Below are 24504 nucleotides of genomic sequence, written 5' to 3' on the forward strand. Positions count from 1 at the left end.
TTACGGATGGTTGTGAGCCACCATGTGGTTGCTGGGATTTGAACTCTGGACCTTCGGAAGAGCAGTCGGGTGCTCTTACCCACTGAGCCATCTCACCAGCCCCAAGAAACTCTTCAGTACATCTCAGGTCTCCAGACACAAGTGCAGAGCTGGGGCGGGGGAAGAAAATGTCATCTGCATGAGTACGTCATCACTGGGCTGAACACAGCTCAGGCTCTGCGGACATCTGGTGCTGTCACCAGTTCAGTGTCTGCTTTCCTGGAAGTCTCCCACTTTTCTTTGGCAAACCACCCACAGGAGTGCTGGGGCATCCCTTCAATCACCTCCCTCAGCCCCATTTAACTTAAGAATGTTGGGTGCAGTAGGACTTGGTGGTACCCAGAAGTGACGGCCCACTACTCACACTACCTTAGCTCTCACGTGACCCGTCTAGAAAGCTTTTGTTTTGTTTGTTTTGAACTCGGCTTCTGCCCACGGGACAAAAGTGCTCATTAAACCCCTTCCTGAACCTGGCCCAACTTCTTCCAAATGCTTGCACTCATGACTGGGGCACTTCTGCACCTGCTCTCCTCAGTAGATCATTAAACTTCAGGAAACTTCCACAACAGGCTCTACTTGCTCGATCAGATCATCTGCTTGCTCTAATTAAGTTCTTCATCCAGCACATTCTAGAACACTGTGGGATGCCACGCCGAGGGACTTGCAGGAGAGCTGAAAAGCTTTCCATACCCATTGCTTCCTCTCACTACTTTCCTGTTCAAGCTGTTGTGACCCTGGCCTGTTACCTTTAAACTTCTCTGAGTTATTGAAAGAAGAAGCTGTAATAAAGAGACACCTAACTCTCACATATAAAACATGGTTACTTGCTTTATTCATTCACTCACTCACTCATTCACTCACTCATTCACTTGTTCATTCACTCACTCATTCACTCATTCATTCACTCACTCATTCACTCACTCATTCACTCATTCATTCAACAACTGAGCATGACCTCATCTCTTCCTTAAATTCCAATTCTTACAAAATTTTTCTATAGCCATCATAGCCCTGATGAATTTCGCTTATATATCAGAACACATTCTTTATCACTCTTCAGTGTATCACACAGAAAAGTTTACATCTGAGGAATGTGCCTGGCATAATTATGATTACTTTCTGAGTAGTAGATATGCATAATGTACACACATACACTGTGCACACTGCTAGTAAGAATAACAGATGAATAGATGTCTCTAACTTTGGCAGCAAGTCTAGATCAGGAGTAAAGGCACGCTTAAGTATTAACTGGGTATGTTGCTCTAACATAGGGAAGTAACATGAGTCACACTATAGAGAAGTCTTGTGTGCACAGCCATCAAGTGTTTATTACATTTTCTACTTTGATATAAGGTATCCAGAAATTCCCAGAAATTTGTAATCTTGCCCCCTGTCATGATAGCCACTAGCATACTCTCTTATGAAGACCTACTTTTACTATACACAGTAAATAGTATTTTTCTATTACCTCTGGAAGAACAAATTTAAAAAGAGACAATTGTGAGCACACTGGACACAGCAACACCATTTGTCTACAACAGGAAGAAAATAATACGTGGACACCTCCTGAAGTCACACTGAGCTGTGACAAGCTCTAAAAGTAGTACTCTGAATCCTGCGTGGGGACATGAAGAAGAACTCCGCTATGTTCAGAAGAAAACACTATCCATAAGCAGGATTCCATGGAGACCTATGGCCTGCCTAGTGTTGGGCTTCACTTGGAGTAAGTCCTGAATCTGTGGCAGCCAGATTTGGGTATCATCCTAGAAAAATAATCACGTTGGGCAGCTTGGGTTACTAGGAAGTGGCAGTAAAGCATTTACCAACAACGTTAACATCCATGCTCAGGTGGAAACTCAGGAAATGTAATGAACGAGGGAGGGGGATCTGATGGCATCACCTAGAAACACCCCAGAGGCCATGTGGTCTGAGTGAAGAAGGAACAAAACCATGTGTCACCAAGCAGACTGACTAGCACCGAGGGGCTTTCCACAGCGAGACATCTAGGGGACGTCTCCATCTCCAGGAAGGGGCCCTCAGTTAAAGTATTGGCAGCTTGCCTAAGCCTCAAGCTCTGCCCTAAGAAGGTCTTGGAAAGAAGATGCTGAGTGAGCTGTGCCTACAGACTGGACTCTAAATGACAGAAAAGGGGAAAGGCAAAAAGATGCACTAGAAGATGCAAAGGGTAAGAAGCCTTGATGATCAAGTCAGACATATCTCTTACACTTCAGAACACATTTCATGCTATCAGGAAGACCCACAAAGGGGAGACTCCTGATTGGCTAAGACAACATGCGGACTAACTGTTAGGCTCCCCGAAGAGAGAAGAAAATGGAGTATTTAGACTCCACTGACATTGGACATAAAATCCTAGAACAAGTGACAGGAGACCCAGAAAGGCAGGACACAGGCTTATATATTCCAGAGTGGAATGCACGCACAGACACACAAGAATAGAGTGAATGCATTTCTTAAAATCTTAAGAGCCCACCAGAATGCTTTCCCCCTTCATTTGGGATGCAAGAATTTGATGAGACAGGCCTGTGGCCCAAAATAGTTGTGTGGAGTTAACAGATAACAAAAGCAGAACTTAGCAACTCCTACGTCACTTCATTGTCTGTCAAGCTGCAGCATCGAAAACTAGGCAGAGCAGAAGCCAAAGTCAGAAGAACTAAATCGAAGGGGAAGTGGAGAGCTTTGCTTTATTATTTTAAGGTAATAAAATAATATCTTTAAGACTTTGTATCTTATAATAGCAACATACACACACTCACATACACACATGCACTCTCTCTCTCTCTCTCTCTCTCTCTCTCTCTCTCTCTCTCTTGAATTATGAGAGCCTGAATGGTGGTTAAGTGGAGTGTCATAACAGAGATCCATGGACCTCAACAGAAGATTCAAAAATGAAAAGACAAAAAACAACCAAACAAAAAACCCCAAACAAACAAAATCCACTGCCAAACAGCCAGGTTACATACATTACAGGACACTGTGAGTCAACATGTGTGCTTTCTAGTCTCACAGATCTAAGCTCATAGTTGCAAAGGACTTATAGAAATGGCTTAAACATGAAAAATGTGGAAGTTAGAAAGAAGATCTATGCACACTGAGAATTCAGGTAAGACCGAGTGGGATTTAATTACTTCGAAGGAGCTATTTCAATATAGACAGAAACACAGACTATATTAAAAGGTGTGCCAGTTTACAGAGCCTTCTTTATATCACCTGAGCCTGATCAATACTGCTAGTGTGCCATGATTTAGAGGCCAATATCTGTCAAAAACCTCATACAAAGAAATGATTAAGGGATCGTTTAATGACCAGAAACCAGTAAACTTCCATAAACAAATTGCCTGCTTTTTCTTTTTTCCTTCCTTCCTTCTTTCCTTCCTCCCTCCTTTCCTTTCCTTTCCTTTCCTTTCCTTTCCTTTCCTTTCCTTTCCTTTCCTTTCCTTTCCTTTCCTTCCCTTTCCTTTCCTTTCCTTTCTTCTGCCCTCCCCAATCTCTTTGGAGACAGAGTCTCACTATGTAGCCTTGGCTGGCCTGGAGCTCACTAAGTAGAGACCAGGCTGTTGAGACCTCACAGAGCTCTGCCTGCCTCCGCTTCCTGAATGCAGGGATTAAAGGTGAATATCACAACACCCAGCCTTTCAATTCTTTACTACAAATACTAAATAACATGTGGTGGCTATGGATATAATGTAGTTCAGTGGTTGGTTTATCATGTGTGAAGCCTGGGGAAGGGGATGGGATAGACAAACTAGCATCCCATTACAATCCATAGCTGTGTATCCATGCAGATCCACAAGCAGGCAAAACCTACTGAAAGGCCCAAGCATGGGCTGCACTTAATTCCTGCTTCCTTTCCTTCCCTGGTCTAGTGCCTAACCCTAGGTATCAGGATCAATGCAATTTGCATAGAAGAGCCAGGCCTCTTCTGGGAACATGGACTTGCAATTCAGCAGTAAGGTCAGCTAACTCAGCACCACAGAGATGTGGGCTCCAGGGTGGCACAAGCATGGCTTGTATATGGCTCAAGTGTGTCCCACAGTGACTCATGTGTTGAAATCTAATTCCCACTGTGAGACATTAAGAGAAGAGAAACAATTTAGAGTGAGCCCTTGGGCTTCATCAGGAGTAGGTGAGGTCTGAGTGCAACCCCATGGCTGAATTTCACAACTGAAAGAGAGATACCATCTCTCTCTCTCTCTCTCTCTCTCTCTCTCTCTCTCTCTCTCTCTCATGTGTGGGTGTATCTGTCTGTCTGTCTCTTGTGTGCCTCTGTCTCTCTCTCTCTAGGTCTGTCTGTCTAACTCTGTCTTCTCTGTCTCTGTCTATCTCTCTCTGTATCTCCCTATCTCTGTCTCTCTCTGTGTATGTGTGTGTCTGTCTTCTCTTGTGTGCCTCTGTCTTCTCTGTCTCTCCTTGTCTCTGTCTCTCTTACTCCTTCCCTATCTCTTGGCACACCACCAGAACACTCTGTAATCAAGAAAGCCATAGCATTTGTAAATGAACTCTTGGCCTTGGACCTCAAGAACTGGGAGGGAAAATAGAGCATCCTCCTTTATAAAGCTGGTTACCTGGCTTCAGATGTTTCATTGCAGCAATGGTCCTCAACCTCCCTAAGGCTGCGACCCTCCAATACAGCTCCTCACATACTATTCTGCAATCATAAAATTACTTTTGTTGCTACTTCCTAACTATGATTTTGCTACTATTATGAATCATAACGTAAATATCTGTGTTCCCTGATGGTGGTTGGCCACCTCTGTGAAAGATTTGTTTGACCCACAGTTGAGAACCACTGCATTGGAGTAGTGAACACTGGACCAACATACATGCCAGAGGCATGGAATAGCAAAGGGGAAAGACAGACAGACATAAAAGCCAGTGCAAAACTGGACAGAGCAATGGAGTTCCTAACCCTGCCCCACAAGTTCACCTCCCACCCAGAAGCTTCCCTGGCAGAGCATATAAGTTAGTGAGTATATAAGTTAGGATATGAGTCAGCTAAACCCCTGAGTTCAAATGGTGGAATGAGGACACACCGGGCATGAGACAATCAAAAGGTCATGCCAGGTTCTGCAAGATTAAACAAGGTCAAGTCCTATACTAAGGCCTAAGAAAGTCAACTGTGCAAATACAACATGAGAGACAACTGGCAGAGCAAGATGTGAAGAGAACACACTGACTGTTGTGTTTTCTCAGCAGAAAGAACTGCCTGAGAATGGGGTGACCTGTCTCAGGAGATGTGGTACCTCCCCAGAGAGGAAGGGATTCAAGCTGGAAATGAGACCCCAAATCATGGCTAATATTCAATATCAGATCTGTGTTGCAAGAAATGGCTTTGAAGGTCTATCCCAGCCCCAGAAATAACTCATCATTTATATATATATATATATATATAATTTATATATATAATATTTAATATATATTACATACACATATACAATACATATATAATATATTGTATACATACATAATATATATATATATATATATATATATATATATATATATATATATATATATAACACATAGCTAAGTATAGCTCTTACCCCTCATCAAAGAATTTTTTTTTGTAGCAGATACCATTTCAGAAAGCTACAACTGGTCAAAACGCAGAGGATAACTGTCTGTGGGGTACTCATATCCTGTGGATACATCTACAAGACAACCCCACAGCTCAGATATGGCAACGAATCTCCACCTATGAAATATCAACAATACAGTCATTCAGCTGCTTAAATGAGACCTGAAAACAAAAACTCCAGCTGACATGCCAATGTAGATGGGTGAAATCTAACAGGGCCTCCCCTCTAAATAAAGAGCTATGGGCAGTGAACTACTGCTGAGGGAGGACAAACAAGCTCTTCTCCAGGGATGAACCCCCCACAAGGTGATCCAGTACCAACTAGCCAGCCCTAAAACATACACGTGACAGCACTAAATGGGCTAAGCTGGTTATACTTACAGAATACACAAATTGTGTGTGTGTGTGTTTGTATATGAAACACTAAAATTAAAGAAAAAGAAGTCATGAATCCGAGAGGAAGTAAAGAGACATGGGAGGGGCTGGGATGAAGGACGGGGATGACATAATTATATATTTTTCTTTTTTACTTTTAATTTTGTGTGTCTGATGTCGTCATAATTTAATTAAAAAAATAAAAGAAAACCACAATTTATAAGGTCACGGGAGAACCAGTCGTACAGTGCTGGCCCAGCGAGGAAATTAACACTTGGAACACAGAACCATGAGCCACCGGGAATGCTTGTATGATAGTTAGCTCCAGGGACTCCAGGAGCAATGCGCTTTCAGGAAGACACCACCAAGTTCCAGCTCTGAAGGAGTAAGCTAGCTCCTAGAAAATCCTGGGGAAATCTTAATAAGCAGCTATGAGGCTCAGTGGTCATGTCTTCTTTAAAGGCACGTGACCATTTTATAGCACGAAAACCAGGCAGATGAATAATTGGCTGCAGTGACTTTACTCATTTGAATACAAGCCACAGAACTACCCAAGTAACATTATCTGGGGTCACATTATTCTCAGGAATTTGACTGGCACTTGCTTTTTACCTCTGCTGTGCCTTTGCAATAAAGAATCAATAACCTACCTTGAGTCTTTGAAAACAATACTGCAATCATAAAACACACACACACACACACACACCACCTAGTGAAGAAACTAGAAGCCTAGCTGCCAACTATAATGGTGATGGGGTGGATCATCAGTACAGTACACACCACAACAAATGCTCTGAGTGTCAGAACAATAGCTTTCCCCCCCTGTACTCCTTACCAAGGAGGAAGCTGTAGGGCTCTGTGTGCACGTTTATGAAAACTAGCTTAGCTTCCTGGCATGCAAAAAGCCCAAGTGCACTGAACCAAGCTAGGAAAGACATCAAAGAGCTCCTGCCCCACCTTAACCAGGAGACTGGGTGTGGCACTGGGATGCCTCTGTGTAAGCATGTGGGCAGGATTAAACAACCCAAGACTGGTTAGGTAAGACAACTCAGAGATCTAAGGGTTGTGTGCTCAGGTCCAGGTAGGGCAGCGCCAGCATCCTTTAGCTTGTCAAGATGTGGCTAGGAAAGGCGACAGAAACCTCCACTGAAGATCCAACTAGGCTGTGTGGATGACAGCTGGTGGGCTGCGCAACTTCAAGGACCCAGCATTGCGCTCGGCGACATTAAAGCAATATCTACACACATGTGAGGTAACCAGCTGCCTGGAGCAAGAAAGCTGAGAGGGCTGAAGCAATAAAAGCTTCTCACGCCATGAATACACGCTGCCTAGTGCAGAATGATTCTTCTAACGCAGTGCATGTTGGGAGTCCCTCGCACTTCCTGGGGGGCAAGTAGGTTTAGCTCAATAATGGTGCCACCATTTGGCCAGTCTCCAAACTTGGAGGTTTGGTTTTTTGGGTTTTTTTTGTTTTGTTTTGTTTTTTGTTTTTGTTTTTGTTTTGTTTTGTTTTGGAGATAGGGTTTCTCTGTGTAGCCTTGGCTGTCCTGGAACTCACTTTGTAGACCAGGCTGGCCTTGAACTCAGAAATCCACCTGCCTCTGCCTCCCAATTGCTGGGATTAAAGGCGTGTGCCAATTTTTGACACTACATTTTTACTAGCAGCAAATCAGCTGGACTCTCCTTCAAGCTTTAGCCTCAGATGCCCATTTACCACCATCTCTACGGACAGCCCTGGAGTCCAGGTCACTTCCATCTCCCGTTTCAACTCGTCTTCCCAAGGTGAAATAAGACTCTGGGTTGGGGCCTCAGGGGCATGTCAGGCGCTTCCCATGATCCCAGTGCGCAACTGGGCTTTTCTCTCCTCCCTTTTCAGCAGGCAGATGTGTTACTGGCAGTTATTAGCTGTGGCCAAAGAAAACTGGTATTTGCAGGAAATTAACAGGGACTTGTCCAACGCCACGCTGCTTTCGAAAGGGCCAAGACCATTATCATGGTGGGTTTGGAGGGAATTAATTCTAAGTGCCTCACTTCATTTTCTTTCAAGGGAATTCTTTATAAGACACCAGTGTGAGATGGTAAACTCACCATCTCAACTCACTCTGCATGGTGTTGGACACCTAAGTATGGAGCCTGCCCTGGAGTGGGGCTGATATGCCAGAGACTGATTGTTTGTTTGTTTGTTTGTTTTTTATTAGTTTAGGTTTTTTTTCCTCCCTCCCTCCTTTCCTCCCTATCTCCCTCCCTCCCTCCCCTCCTTTGAGAAGGAACATGAAGTTGGATAAATGGGTTGGTAGGAAGGATGTGGGAGGTGCTGGGTAAAAGGAAAGAATATGATCAAAATACAGAGTATGGAAAACTTTTAACTAAAAACTCTTTTTCAAATGCTAAAGAGAAACAGGTAAGAGCCACCAGGAGGAGAGCCTCAGGGGTGCATCACAGTGCAAATGCACTCTATTGTCTGTGGTTTCCATGACCAACAGCTGCCAGCGAACAGACAAAACACACAAGAAGCCCAAACAGAAAAGAGGCCATCATTCATTTGCTTCAGTGGATGTTTTGAAAAAGACATTTCCAATTGGACAATATAGAAAGATACCTGACATAAAGACCACTATTAAGCTCAGGCTAAAAGCTCTGGTCTTTAGTATTAATCAACATTCAAATATATAGGAGAGTGTTTCACGAGCCCCAGTAATAAGTTCCTTGGGGAAAGTGACTTATTAAGACCAGGGGAGATTCTACTTGGCATCTGGGGAAATTAAGAGGGTTTTTTTTTTCTTTTGCTAATTAGATTCACGTTGTAGTTAACAAAAAGTCAACCTGTGTGATGATTTTTCTTTTTACTGATTAAAGAAGAAAAAGACAGGAATAGTGCCTATCTTGGTCTTAAGGTTAGAACTTTCACTTTTCTATTGGCTTAAAAAAAAGTGTGGACACTTTGCCCCTTCTTAGAATTGGGAACAAAACACCCATGGAAGGAGTTACAGAGAAAAAGCTTGGAGCTGAGACGAAAGGATGGACCATCTAGAGACTGCTATATCCGGGAATCCATCCCATAATCAGCTTCCAAACGCTGACACCATTGCATACACTAGCAAGATTTTGCTGAAAGGACCCAGATAGAGCTGTCTCTTGTGAGACTATGCCGGGGCCTAGCAAACACAGAAGTGGATGCTCACAGTCAGCTATTGGATGGACCACAGGGCCCCCAATGGAGGAGCTAGAGAAAGTACCCAAGGAGCTAAAGGGATCTGCAATCCTATAGGTTGAACAACAATATGAACTAACCGGTACCCCCCTGGAGTTCGTGTCTCTAGCTGCATATGAATCAGAAAATGGCCTAGTCGGCCATCAGTGGAAAGAGAGGCCCATTAGTCGTACAAACTTTATATGCCTCAGTACAGGGGAACGCCAGAGCCAAGAAGTGGGAGTGGGTGGGTGGGGGAGCATGTGGGGGACTTTTGGGATAGCATTGGAAATGTAAATGAAATAAATACCCAATAAAAAAAAAGTTAAGATCTTGTGGCTTGAAGACACTCTGAAAGTCCTTGGACCTCCTCCTCAATGACTAGCTCTCATAGTATCAGAAGGAGCCACACATGGCTGTCAAGGGAGAAAATCAATCAACAGTCCTATCTAGTCCTGATGCCTGAATATACAACAAGGACCGGAACGGGAAAATAGCAGGAAAGGTGCACTAATGGCACTGATACTTCGGTAGTAACCAAGAGGTACCTAATTGTAACTAAGGGCAGCTCAGTAAGAGGGAATCCATGCCTGGCAGTCTAAGCTCAGCCAACTTCCCATGGCTGTGAGGCCTTGGGACCTAGAGGAGAGTCTACTACTGACACTGTTGTAAACCAGTATTATCTCTCACTGCTTTCCAGATTTACTCTTATACCTACTGATAAGTGCGGTTCTCAGCCTTCCTCAAAACCAACCAAACAAGTAAACAAACAAACTTCTTTTTTGCAGTCAATGAAGCTCATTACAAAAGCCATATTTGAACATGCTTCACCTAAGGAGTGACACCATTAGTGGGTGTGGCCTTGTTGGAGTGGGTATGGCCTTGTTGGAGTGGGTGTGGCCTTGTTGGAGGAACTGGATGGGTGGGCAATGAGACCTTTCTCCTTGCTGCCTGGAAGCCAGTCTTCATCCAGCAGCCTTCATTGGAAGATGTAGAACTCTCAGCTACTCCTGCCATGCCTGCCTGGAAGCTGCTGTGCTCCCACCTTGATGATAATTGACTAACCTCTGAACCTGTAAGCCAGTCCCAATTAAATGTTGTCCTTATAAGAGTTGCCTTAGTCATGGTGTCTGTCACAGCAGTAAAACCCTAACTAAGGCACTACAACTGGTCAAAACGCAGAGGCTAACTCATCCTGGAGTGCGTGTTCCCAGTTAACATATTTACAATACGACCCTTATACTTAAGACCCATGGAACATTATGAAAGACGAGGTGGAAAGATTGCAAGAGCCAGGGGACCAGGACAACCGTTTCCAGATAGTCTCTCCTTTGAGAAGGGGTGTGGTAGGAAGGAACAGGTCGATCTGAGAGTAGGTATCAAGATACACTGTATGAAACTCTCAAAGAATTAACTAAAATATTGTACCGATAAAAGAAAAGCAACAACAAAATACAAAAAAGAAAACATACAGGGTCAGTCAGAAGGCTCAGCAGATAAAGACTCTTCCCTGGAAGCCCGGTGACCTGGAGCCTGGTAAGACCGTAGTGGGATGAATCAATGTCTTCAAAAGTATCTGAGAATATAGTCACTGGAAATAAGGTCACCAAAGATGTTTCAAAGACCTTTCTGCCAGGTGGCTAAGCTTCCCTCCCCTCCCTTTTAGCTGCATCTCTGTCCTTCAGACATAGGATGGACATAACAATTACCTTCACATAGTTAAGAAGGAGAAGGTTCGGAAAACAGGAATACTGCCACCACACACAGTCAAGGAGTTCACACGATGGACAGAACACAGCCAGAAATAAACCGTGTGCACGCTGCACTTTGAATATTGAATATTATTCATATTGAATAATCCATTGAGAATTTGAAAGAAAAGCTTCCAAACCTAACGGCTAAATATTAGCACAGGGACTTGACCATGCCTGTACAGGGGAATTAAAAGGAGTAAAATCAGACCGACTCGGTAACAGTGTGATAAGATTCAAAACTGTACCAGTCACACCCGTGTGCTCCTGGATTCTTAGCTGGAACCCCTGTGGTTTCCCACACTTCATTCCTCATCTTTTCTGCCATGAGGTAAACTTGGGGATCTACAGCAGTGTACTCTAGGACACTGCTACACATCACAGTCACCTAAGAGATGACACACATTTTATCCGTGGTAGGCTTGCTTAGAGCTCAGCATGATTTAGAAGCTTCCAATTTGATCATGAAGCCGGCACTGAATACATAACGTGGTCCTCAAAACCAAAAATCTCCAGTTCACACACAAGCTGCCACTGCCCTGCTCAGCGTGGGCCAATGTTGCATTAAAGATGGCAGGTCGTTTCCCCATGCCCTTTCTTGAATGTCAGCCTACTACAGTAAACCTAAGTAAAATTAGCAAAATGGACAGTTTGCCTGAGACATTTATGACAGTTCTGGTACCAATGACAGACTGAACCCAAAATATCCATAATAAAGCACAACACACAAGATCTGGATAAAATGTGCACAGGGAGATATTTCATTTCTTTGATCAGAAATAGGGCAAGGCCTGGGGTAAAGACAAAGAGTAAGATACACTAGAGAACTGGGAAGGGTCAGCAGGTCCCAGCTACTGGACAACACCATGAGAGTGGAAGAAGAGATCCAGGAGATGCCCTCAGAACTCACACTCTGCTCTTGAGGTCAGTATATTTAGATGTCCAAGAGCAGCCGTAGAGAAAATGCGCTTATTCAGAAGCCTCAGTAGGTCTGTGGGTCAGCACTGGGACTACCCACATGTGCAAAGGCCTGGAGTCTGTGCTGGGTTAGGGACCAGCATCTTGGAAAAGGAAAGGGCACCTGTGCCTGGGGCACCAACAATCATGGCTACAAGCACTGAGGGCTGGGAAAATGGTGGCAAGGTGTTTGTACTGTGTGTGTGTGTATGTGTGTGTGTGAATATTTTTATGTTTTAAGAAGTACCTTATGTACATCAATGACATTTTCATATTAAATATTATACTACAATGACTTAATAGTTTTAAACCAAAGAAAAATGGGGAAAACTTCAGATTGTAAACACCTCCCCTTGGAACAAAAAGCAGCATATAACACAATCATATGATCTCAAAATTCTCAACGTGCATTCCTGTGGGCCTCCTTCCGCTTTCCCACACTCCTGCTACCTCTGTTTCCCCCTTGTAGTCTCCCTGCCCCAGTTTCTTTTCCTCTTTCCAGTCCCATGTGTCCTTCTGCACACCACCCCCATTCTTCTTCATCACCAATGATTACCCTCTCCAGTCGCCTTTCTAAAGCTTAATTTGCTTGTATGTATACGTATGATTTCAGTATAGCCAAGATCCACATATAAGAGAGCACATACAGAACTCGTGTTTCTGGGTTAGAACTTTGGCTTCTTTAAAAGTATAGAAAAGTTGTGGGATATATTTTTGTTTTAATCCCATGTGTGGGATATAGGGCTGCTTCATATCATCCACAGCAGCTGACTATGATTTGCCTCGTGATCTGGCAGCAGTGTGATTTTGCCAGCTGTGGCCAGTTTCTGCAAATGTATGTATGATGTTTGGAATTCTAGGGTCTACTCTTGTGAGGCTATATCGGCAAGATCCCCGAGAGGGTTATAGCAGCTGCTGCTCCTCCTGGAGATATCCTGATGATGGAGATCAAAATGCCCATGAAACTCAATGCCCCTAATCATCAGGACGTAGTCTATCGATATCAATGCTTCTTTCCCCTGCAGCCTTCTTTTCCTCCTACCCAGTGTTCCGGGGGTTGGAAGGAATAAAGGTGGAGAAGGGTGGTAGAAACAGGGTAAAGTAAAGTAGTAAAAAGCCTCTGGTTACAGAGAACCTCTCTAAATCTTATACTTTTCAGCTGGAGCCACTTTCTTGCTGATTCCGCAGTTCATTTTTCTTTATTGCTGAATAATATTCCAATTGTATAGATGTGTCATATCATTATCCATTCATCTGTCAATGGACCTCTAGACTGGTTCCATCTCCTTGACAAGATGAACATACCAGCAGAAAACATGAATGTCAGCAGAATGTAAAAGTGTCTCTGTGGTAGAATGTGGAATCCTCTGGGTATCTGTCCAGGGGCGGCCTAGAGGAGTCAAATGGAAGTTCTTTTTGGAGGAACCTCCATACTGATGTGCTTCACAGTGGCTGCACTGGTTTGCGCTCCTCGATCAGAGTGGCTGTCCTAAAGAAACCTGGCAACAAATGTTGGAGAGGACACAGGAAAAGCCAACAAACAAAAACCATTCGGAGCTCTGTAGATTATCAAGACTGGAGTTAAGCCAAATCTCCACAAGAGTAAGGAGGAGTCAAGAGGAGAAAAGATGGCCGCAGAGGCTGGAAGGAAACTTCTTTTACACTGAGTTCACTTTACCTTGGGAAGCAGAGTTTGGACAGGGCTGAAGCTAGTTTATACACTCAAATCTTCCAGGTTGTAATCAACACAAAGCACTGGACTCGGCCCTGTACACCTCAGTGTGCTCCCTTTATTAAAGCCAATCCTAGACCCCACCCAGGCAGGTCTGACCCACTCAATTGGTTCCCTGGTCCAGAACACAGGCTGGCTTCGGCTTTCTGAGCAGTGCCTGCCTGGACTTTCTGTCACCTGGCTAACCTGATACCATTACACTTGCTTCCAGAAGGCTCAAGATCAGCCATCCTCAAAGGCAGTGTGCACAAAATAATGAATAAAGGTTTAACTTAACACCAACACCTCTCTTTGCCAGGTCAATTAGAGGTGTAAATAATGCATGAAACCCAGTTCTACGATCCTTCGGACCAACAAGGATGAAGGTGAAAAGGCACCTTACAGAAAAGCATGAGGTCAGCAGTTACATTTGTTTCACATGCACGTTATCAACAAAATAAAAATGAACAAGGTGGTACGCAAGATGCCTTTTGTTGTCTATTTTGAAAAAACAAAACAAAGGACAGGTTTTTAATAAACAGGATGTCACAATGTACTCACATCAGATTCCTAAATTCCCACAAGGGTCATACCAAAAACAAAAGTAGTAAGGCAGTAACATAATGTATGAGGCGTTAAGACACGTGACTGCCACTTCGAAGGAAGGAAGCAAGCAAGCAAGCTTGAAGGCTTGATCTATTCACATAGCTTTTAATAAGCTGTCCAAGACACGGTTTTCACTATAGTTATATATGTATGTATGTATGTATATGTATGTGTGTGTATATATATATATATATGTATGTATGTATTTATATATATGTATATATGCATATATGTATGTATATGTGTGTATATATATGTATATATGTATATATATATATATATATATATATATATATATATATTCAAGCCAATCCTAACATGTTAGCACATGCTAGAGGTATTAGCCATTCTGCTGTCTCATCGGGCAGCCAGCTGTATCTATTGAGCAGCTGAAGCAGGCTCAGTCCTAACTGAGATGCATTATAAATACAACATGCCCATCATACCTGTAAAACCTAGCACAAATAATCAAAGATGTTTTATATAACATCTGTATAAAACATAACATGATGAAATGATATGAATTTGGATATACTGGGCTAAAGCAAACATGGTTATATATCATTTATGTAGATAAATATTATTAAAGATATTACACTATATCATTTACTTTATCACATTTAATGTTTGAGTAAAAGCAAATATATCATTAAAATTAATTTATTCCTTTACATTTCTTTTAGGTTTATGAATGTTAAATTTATATTCCAAATCAATTTCCATTTAACACCAAATATTTGGCTTACGCTTGAATTAGAATAAGTAGAAGGTTTAACTGACAGTTGGTTTTTAAGTCAGTAGCTCTCACTTTACAGGTAGGTCCTAACAGTTACAAAGAACACAGAGTTTTGTTTTGTTTGTTTTAAATCCCAAACAATACACTACAAATGCACTTGTATAGTTTATTAGAATAAGTAGGGTTTGCTAAGAACATGTTCCCCAGCACATGAAAGAAAAAAAAATCCAATGAATATAGAGAAACTGGGTATACACAACATAGAATAATAACTATGTTAATTTTATCAATTTGAAACTATACCTTTAATGCAATACCAATAAATATACCCCAGCCTATTTTTTTTAGCTTGACTAATACATTCAAAATTTAGGTGCGCTAATAAACATAAAAACAGAAAGAAAAAAAAACGGTTACAAGAAAGATCAGAAAGAGTAAGACAGAAGAACCTGCTTTTATGAAGTTGCTATAAAGGAAATTGATGTTACGGAATAAAACAGACAGAGTAAAATAGAGTGGTGGGGACTGCTTTAGTTTACTGTCTATTGCTGTGATAAACACCATGCCCAAAACAAGCTTGGACAGGAAGTTGTGTGTGTGTCTTACAGGTTCCCTGCAGGGAACTGGAGGCTTTATAATACAACCTAGGATGGCTGCCCAGGGATTGCACCACTTACAGGAGGCTGGTCCCCTCCCACTCCAATCATTAATCAAGAAAATGCCCATGGTTTTGTCTACTGGTAAATGTGCAGACATTTCTCACCTGAGGTTCCTTCTTCCCCGGTGACTCTAGAGCACGTTGACAGAAAAGGAACCAGCCAGGGATGTAAGGGAGGAAAAAAGAGATCAACTCCAGAAAAATGGAGGTAGGAGGAGAAGCATCTCAAACCACAGTAGGAAAATTGGGCTATCAAATATTTGACTATGGCCTGACTTCTCATATGAATATGAAAACCCCAGGATTTAGAAATTCCATCATATAAAATGAAATCTAGAAATACTGGATGAAAAAAAAAAAAACTAAGTAGAGACTTGTCATCTTGAAATGAAACGTGATATTAAAGGAGAAACTTTAAGGGAAAAATTCTAAAAGATAATACTTCTTGAAAGGTAACTTGTGGGCGAGGGAGCTGGGAGCTGGTTCAGTCGGTAAAATGCTTGACTTGCAAGTATAGGAACCAGAGTTTGATCCTAGAACCCACGAGAAAAAGGCCAGGCTGGGTTGGTGGTGCACACGTGTAATACATAGGCAGAGCCCTGCAGCTCACCAGCCAGAGAACCTAGCTTCCTTCAAGAATTCCAGACCATTCCAGGAGAACCTGTCTCAAAACATCAAAGAGTGGGTGACTCCTGAGGTATAATATCTGAAATTGTCCTCTGGCCCCCACCTGGACACACACAGCACATTCAAGATTAGCTTGTATAGATGCTAAAATACTACAAAGTTAACACAATCAGGAAGGAGTTCAAATCTTCAGCCTACAGGAAGTTCTTAAAGTTCAACTATCATGTTTTCTTGTACTTGTAGAATCTAAGGAGAGAAAGGTGTCAGGCTAAGGTGATTAGGGGAGGGATGAAGGCGGCAGGGAGGGGAAAAAGAGAAGGCAGTAAGAGGTGGCAAAAGGGATCTGTGCCAGGCCTTTGCCAAGAAGAAGATGCCACAACAGAGCTCTTTATTTTGTGTAACTGTTATATAAAATAAATGTTGTATAGGAACACGAGTAAATAATTCAAAAACCTAACACTAAACTTATCCAAAAATGTACCTGGTAAGTAAGTAATGACTAGGTGTACAGAGGTAACCTCCTGGGATGTATATTTATCAGAATGACAAACCAACCAACCAATTCACTGCAGACCAATGAGAAGAGCCAGGGACACGGGCACTTCCAATTATTTCCAATGGAGGTCTAAAGTAAAATAATCCTTCCAGCAAATCTAAAAAATGTATCAAAATTATTAAAAAAAAACATATATAGTTTGGACCTAGAAATTCCAATTCTAGAGATTTTGCCCAAGGAAATAATTCAAAAAGGACTACAAAGGTCTGTAAAGATGCTCATTCAAAAGTTGTTTTACAAAATGAAACACACACACACAAAAAAAACTCAAGTAGCCTAAATATAAACCCAGAGAAAACTCCTTAGTAAACTGTAGGCTAACCAAAATGCCAAAACTCTACTAAAATTAACAGCAGTCCTGTATTCAACAAATATGGGCCCAAAATGTGACCATTCTTTCACTGCTTCCTGAACACATTTCAAGTTTCTTTCATTCACCATCCCTTGGGTCCCAGCTCCCAAGTAGCTGGCACACAAGGGATACACAACATGGGCTAGCCAAACAATTATTTGGAATTCCTTGGGCAAACTCAGCTCCAGTTGCATGTGTTCTCCGGAGGCTGTGGAGTTTATGTATGGTAGAAGGTAAACTGAATGGGGCATTCCTATGCCGCTATGAGAAAGTCATCACTCATGGCTCCGGGGAGACTTCTAAGACATGTCTGTTTGGTGTCACTCATGGTCCTGTAATTACGCCTAACAAACTGGCTGAGTGGAACTGCTGTTTTGGTCCATTAGTGCCCTCCTGTCTTGGGTGATAGATATATTTATCAGTGAACAAAACAGACAAAAGTGTAATAGAAATTATTAAAATCCTGGCCTGGGGTTTTTAATCTGCCTTAGGTTATTGAGTTATTGGATAAAAGACACACACACACACACATAGCCTTTATATTTACAATGTCTTTAGCAGCCCAAAGCTGGGTAGCTGCCTACCCTCCACACTATTAGAATCTATTTTCCTATTGGTAACCCTGAGTTGTTCTTTACTATTTACAGTGTTTCATCTAGGCTGCTCTTAACTCCAAATGGGCAGCCCTCCCTGCAACGTATTTTTATTCCTCAGCTATCTCCCGGTGGCCTCTCCTTCTCTCTTCCTTAAAGTTCCCCTTCTTCCTCTCTCCCACCCCAAGACTGAGAAACCTAAATCCCGCCTAGAGAAACCTAAATCCTGCCCATGTCTCTTTGGCCCAGCTATTAGCTGTTGGCATCTTTATTTACTAATTACAATGACCTGGGGGCAGGGTCATTTTGTATCTATGTGTAAAGTCCCTGCCCTTGGGGAGCTTACTAGCCAGAGGATAAGGACACAGAAAGATCCATTTGTTAGGAAGCAAAGAATGAAAACTAAAGCCAAGGGCATCCCCACAGTGACATTTATCCTCAGCAGAGATGCACACAGCAAGCTCCCCACAGTCTTTCGGGAGTCTCTTCAGCCTGGGCTGTTAACCAGGGACCTGCATCAAGTCTCAGTGACAGAGGAATGACAGAATGTGCGGTGGATTCTATGCTATACATTAGACAACCAAATTCAGTGTCTTGCACTTAGACCTTCAGAGTCGCACTTACAGGAATGACACACAGAGATCCGATCAGCACTCTGACTCCTGGTTATAAACCGGAGACCCCACACCCAGGATTCTTTCATTCACCCTTTTCCCGGCTCCCAATTGGCTGACAAGCAGCGGATGCACAACACATAGTGGCCAAAGGAACAAGGCCATTTAGTCATGTTTGCTCTAGACAACTGAAAGGGCCTCCTAAAAATTTGTCCTTTACAAGTCCTTACATTGTTCCTTTTGTAAATTGAACATGGTATTCTCTATCATCACAAACATTTTAAATTGCCATTTGCTAAGAGGGAAATGAAAGCTTAGAGGTGTCTAAGCATAGCATGTTTTTCTCAGCCACGACTAGCTTAACATTTCTGCATTATAACACTCAACAGAAAATAATAGAAGGCATGGGGCCGCCTGCTCTTGGTTGCTTTAAAGTATATGTCCTCAGTTTTGAGCAGCCCGTGAGGCTGATTATTTTGTAAACTATAGGCTCTAAAACTCCCTGCTTCCTTCAGGCAAGAACCTTTGGCAGTCTGGGGCCCCTGGGTATGACTGGGCCTGTTGTTTGCCCAGTAGTCATCTCCCTTTCTTGTTAGGAACGCCACACTGAGTAATGTGCTCAGCTGGAAACCTCCACTCCCCAGCTTCTCCTGCAGAAGGGAGTGAATGCAAATGAGGAGTTGGTCACTGTGTGTCACTTGCAGGAAAATCCTTTATTCCCCTTCCATGGTTTACTTGGCACGGAACTCCTATAGGATAGCTGAGACCCAGCAACCATGCTGTGGACTTTATGTGTACAGGCCGGTAGAGCAGAAAAGCCCAGGGAGCCAACATCTCTTGGGACTTGGTGTGGCAGACGTGGCTGACCTTGACTGGCTACTTCTACACTAGCTTTTGAGAGAGCAAGACAGTATTCTAGGTGAACAATGGGTATTTCAGTCTGTGATTATGACCACTGTGTTCAGACACTGGAATAGCAGGAAAGAAGCCTGAAGTATGTAGCTTTCTGTTCTATCCTTGTTCTCTGTATGTAGCCTTCTGTTCTATCTATCCTTGTTCTCTGTATGTAGCCTTCTGTTCTATCTATCCTTGTTCTCTGTATGTAGCCTTCTGTTCTATCCATCTATCTGTGCTTTCTGGGAACGTATCTATGAGTGCTCAGTATTATTTCTGAACTGAAGCTTCCCAAGTTCAATTGTTTCCCTGTACCTAACTTTATTATTTCCAAGAATCTTAAAAACATGTCAATTTTCCATGTGTTCCTTTTTTAAAAAAAATCTAGTCTAGACCTAGCAGGCCCAGGCTGACCTTCAATATACAGCAATCCTTTTGCTTTGGCCTTCCAAGTGTTTAGATTACAGGTGTGAACAATCACACCGAGCAAACATGACCAACTTGGGTGTGTTATAACTATCAAGTTTGAAGTATTCTCTTCTTGTACTGAGACTCTTGGACTGGTTTGTAGCGTCCTCTCCACTGTCAGGTTCGAGACAGTAAGGGAGGAGTCCTCAGAATGCACTTCAGAACCAGAACCTGGTAGGCACACCTGGGCGGGTCCACACCCAGTTTCTTCAGGATACCGTAACCTAAGAAGCTTCGTTTTCAGGCACTGGGATCTCATTTCATAAAGTGAAAATAAAAACCAACAACAAAAGCTATTGATTGAGAACCCTCTCTTCAAAAACAAAGTAGAGAGTGTGTGTGTGTGTGTGTGTGTCTGCTGTCTGTCTCTTGCCCTTCACTCCCTATAGAGTTCAACCCTTGTGTACCTGTGACACCCCCCAGACTCCCCTGCCCTGAGGCTTCTGCCCTGGCTGTCCCTCTACCTGCAACACTCTCTTCCCAGGTCTACAGCAAATTAGGAAGGCCGAGCCCACCCAGCCTCCTTCATCCTCAGGTCTATTCACCCACTTTACACATCTGGCCTTGGCTGTTTTTCCAACAACTTTTATCAAATAACAAACTCAACAATCTGACGGGTTTTGCTTTGTTCCTTCTTCATGGCGATGTGCACACTGAGGTGCCCCTCACACCTCGGTGGGCTCTTACAGGAACTGGACAGATACGTGCCGAATGCCCATGTAACCTACTCCAAACTCTCTCTGGTTCTCGGTCCCCATTTTCTCTGCGCTGGTCCATGACCCATCAGCCACAGCGCCTGACCTGCAGAACCCTTCCCCATGCTTCTTGTCTGACCTGAAATGGTTCTTTTGGGGTGCCACTTTGTTACAAGAATTTGGCTCCCCCAGTGGCTGTGGAGGCCGGCAGTGACTGTATATCAGGAGCATGCTTCAGTGAGAAATTAGATTAGGCAAAAATCTAAGACCTTTTCCAAATATTCATCAGCTCTGTATCTGAGTGACTCACTTGGCATTGACAGGGCTCTGATCCAGCAGGACTCCACCTGTCCAAACTTACCCCCTCCTCCTTCCGGGTTTCCCTCAGCCCGTAGCCACATTCCTGAAGTCTCATGTAAGCCTTGCTCATTTTTAACCATTTCCTTCAAGCCATTATGATTACCTTCACCACTTTCCAGCTCTGAAACCGATGGCAATGTCCTTCAAGAGACTGCTATCTACAGCTAGCAGCATGACCTTTGAACCTGTCCTAAGTGTGACTGTTCTAGCACCTGGAGCTCCTGAATCACGATCCACATTTAACAGGGTCCCCTTGTGATCCTCCACAGCTGAAGCTGGCACTACAAGTGGGCTCTGCAGTCAGTCCTACCTACTCACTGGCTCATTATTAAGCAAAGACAGAAGTCCTACACTTCCATAGCATGTGTGCCACCCACAGCAAGTCCCGTGTTCAATTAACAACCTACCCACTAAGAGGATCTGCTGCCCACTTTATTTAAGCCTTTTCTTTACACCTTGGCTGTAAACAAACTTTCAAGTGCACAGTAGCTGTGCGTTGGGCCAATCTAGACTGGGGGAATAGAAATCCACACAAGTCGCTTCAAATGAGGAGGAATGGCTGCATAGACTTCTGAATAGCAAACTAGGGCAGGGGGCCAAAGGTCAGGCCTCCATACTAGACCTCTTCCACTGAGGCTCTTTACCCAGTTCCTGCTGCCTAATTTGGCATTACTTTCAGGGTATACTACAGTCATTCATTTTCTCTCCTACTAGCCCCCTTCAATTCTGCCCCCTTTGGCTTCGATTTTCATTCTTCCTCTAACTTTAAGTTCCCCAGTAGTGATATAGTAGCACGGGAAATATTTTATTTATTTATTATTTATTTATTTATTTATTTATTTTTACAAACCCACAAGGTTACAAGCTTGTGACTTGATTGGGGTTGGCTGCCTTTGAGTCAGGTGCCCATCCTGTTCTAACGGAGGCCAGGGTGAATGCAGTTTAGAATAAGGCCTTATCTAGCAAGAAAGAACTGTCAAAGGAGATTGTTCCCTAGGACAGGAACCTGTGGAAGGCCAATCAACAGGCCACGCCCCTCCCCCTCCCCCTCCCCCCACCAGCCCTCAGTCCCAGAGATATTATCAGCTGGCACATATTAAAGTGAAATCAACCAATCCGGAAGAAGGGTCATTCCGGAGGCAGCAGGAGGACCCTGACACGGATGGATACTCAGGGCTGCACAGACTCAACAGCAGGAGCGCTTGTTTTTTTCTGAGCCCCTGATATAAGTGTGTCACTGAACTAGCTGTTTCCCTTTGATCAACCCATTGAGCCATTCTGAGCCAGGTCTCCTCAGCCATCCTCCTCCACTTTCAACAGCCTCCAGAAATGGTGCAAGAGCCCCATAAGGTAATTGTTGTGAAAGCGCTCTGAACACAGGAGGTGCCTACCGCAGCCTCTCCATGCTACTGTATATTCTCTCAAAGTGACAGCAGCTTTACCTTGCCTTTAGATTTCTTACTCTTCCCTCCCTCCCCCTTAATATATGACCCGCTGGTTGCTAGTATTTAAAAACATCAACCGGCGTGATAAATAATATTTTAATACCAGTTATCCTAACTTTGTTGCTTCTATCATTCAGACAGTGGTTAGTGCATTCATTCATTTTCCTCGAAATTGAAAAAAATAAATACGCTTATATACTAAATTCTTAAGATGCTGGTCAGTTTTGATTTCCTTGTCTCTTGCCTACATATCAGAGCCCGGAATTCCTATTTTTCACATGAGGTCCTTACAGCTCTTACTACTCCCGCCCCCGGAAATCCTATTCTCCTTGTTTCTACTCCACCCCCACCACCCCGTTATCATCTATCTCACGGTCAAGATGGGGGCAGGGATGGGAATCTGTGACTGTAACAAGATAGATTATGTCTCAAAATAGTGCCATTCCACAACGTTGAAGGGCAGAGTTACTGGAATGGAAAAACAGACAAACAAAAGAAAGAAAATAAAAGTATACCGTTTCCTTTTTGTCCTAGTAAAACCAAGAGATGTTTATTGAAAGCCTGTCACACGCCAGACAGGAGGAGAAGGGCTCCTCAATCAGGGTGCACAGCATCCCAGTCTTTGCCAAAGCGCCCTAGCCCATACCCTAGGGCATCTGTTGCACACTTCCTACAAGTGGAACCACTCAACAGCTGGCCCTGGGTGGAGCAACAAAAGCAGCATGCACCTTACTCAAGTCAGTTCAGTCGGCCCAAGTGCAGGCTTCAAGCAAAAAAGAAAAACAAAACTGAAACCTCAAACTAGAGCCTGGTGAGCCACAGGGGGCAGAAGTGCAGACTGGAACGCAGCCTGGTATCCACTGAGCACCCAAACCCAATTAAGGCTCTTCCAGCCTAGAGATGCTGGGAACAGTGGATTCAAGAATCTGCGACGCCTGGGAATGGCAAACCTGCTCTTCGGGAAGCCGTGATGTGGGGACAACACAATGGTGGGCGCTGGAGATAGTAGGTTGGAGGGATCTATTCATGGGCACGGGTAAGCTCATTGGGAACAGGCAGATTGCAAAGATTGTGCGCTGTTGGCGAAGGAGGAGAGCCGGACGAGTGCTCTGGGAGACAAGGACTGAACAGTCGCGTTGCGGTGTAAAGGAAACCTTGGGGCTCCCGCCAGCGCATAAATTCCGAGGTTTTGGATCCTGGAAAGCATTTGCTAGTGCGCTGAAGGCAGAGCTGGCGGAAGGGTTCACTGGCGATCAGGGGCGACAACCAGACAACTGGGAAAAGGAGGGGGTGTAGATGGGATGAGATGTCTCTTCGCGGCCACACACACACACACACACACACGTCGGACCCCAGGCTGCTCGCACCTGCCCCCACGCACTCTGGGCGCACAGCCTCCTGCTGCGGCGGTCACTCACCTTCCGCGCGCGAGCGGATCTCCGACACTGTCCTCCGCATGGTCGGCATCTCGACAGCCCCTGCAGGTGGGTCTCGGGCGGGGACCCTGCACCTGTCACGGCGCCGCGGGGGCGGGAGAGCTGGCTGCGCCGCGCAGAGGGCTCAGCTGCCGCGGGGCCGCGCCTCCCACCCAGGGCAGCGTCGCCGCCAGGAGCCGCCTGGGCACTGGACGGGAGGGGGAAGGCGGCGAAGGAGCTGCGTCCGCAGAGCCGCCTTGGTCTCCCCGCGGTGGCAGAGGAGCGGGCTCGAGGGGCGGAGCCGGGGACGGCGCCGGGGGCGGGATCTGCGGGGCGCGCGCTCACTCGCTGGCCTCCTGGAGTGGGGCGGGGACAGGGCCGCCGAGCCTCCAGGTCCCGCCCAGTTCGGACCGTACCATCCGCAGGGAGGGGACGTCGATCTAGCATTCTGGGCTTCTCGGCCCACCTCGGCCCTCCTTGAGGCCAGTACAAGTGTCCCAAGCCTTAATAAAAGAGGAAGAGTTTCTTTAGTTTCTGAAAGCTCTGGCATCCCCTACAGCCGCCTTCTGGCTCTACAATGCGATAGAATCGCCCGTCCTCAGCGCCAGGGTGTCGGTTCGGTGTGGGCAGCTTGAGTCTAAGCCTCTGAGACTTTGTGGGTGACGTCTCTGCTGGTGTGGGGGGACCCTGCGTTCGCCCTCTGAGTGGAATCCTAGCCTATCTCAACACCCAGCCTGACTCCTGGCCTGAGATGCACTTGAACCCTCTGTAGTAGCAGGCTGTGAGACCTGAAGCCACTGGAACGGTTCCTCTTCTTGTCGTTCTAAGGCTTCCAGCCGCACAACCTGTGTGGGTGTGTGAGCCCG

At 44.4% G+C, this 24504-nt stretch overlaps 1 protein-coding gene across 4 annotated transcripts in view; it reads right to left on the minus strand.

The window, feature by feature from the left end:
- Atp8a1 (ATPase phospholipid transporting 8A1) overlaps positions 1-23921 on the minus strand; it is a 229112-nt gene extending 205191 nt beyond the window's left edge. For all 4 annotated transcript variants that reach the window (XM_029478096.2, XM_021162268.3, XM_021162270.3 and 1 more), the window contains exon 1: positions 23642-23921. In XM_029478096.2, the coding sequence (XP_029333956.1) occupies positions 23642-23690 (49 nt within the window). In that variant the 5' untranslated portion in view covers positions 23691-23921. The remainder of the gene's footprint in view (positions 1-23641) is intronic.
- Between the last annotated feature and the right edge of the window lie 583 nt (positions 23922-24504).

This window comes from Mus caroli, unplaced genomic scaffold, assembly GCF_978045245.1.
Source record: "Mus caroli unplaced genomic scaffold, Mus_caroli_1 scaffold_4, whole genome shotgun sequence".
NCBI lineage: Eukaryota > Metazoa > Chordata > Mammalia > Rodentia > Muridae > Mus > Mus caroli.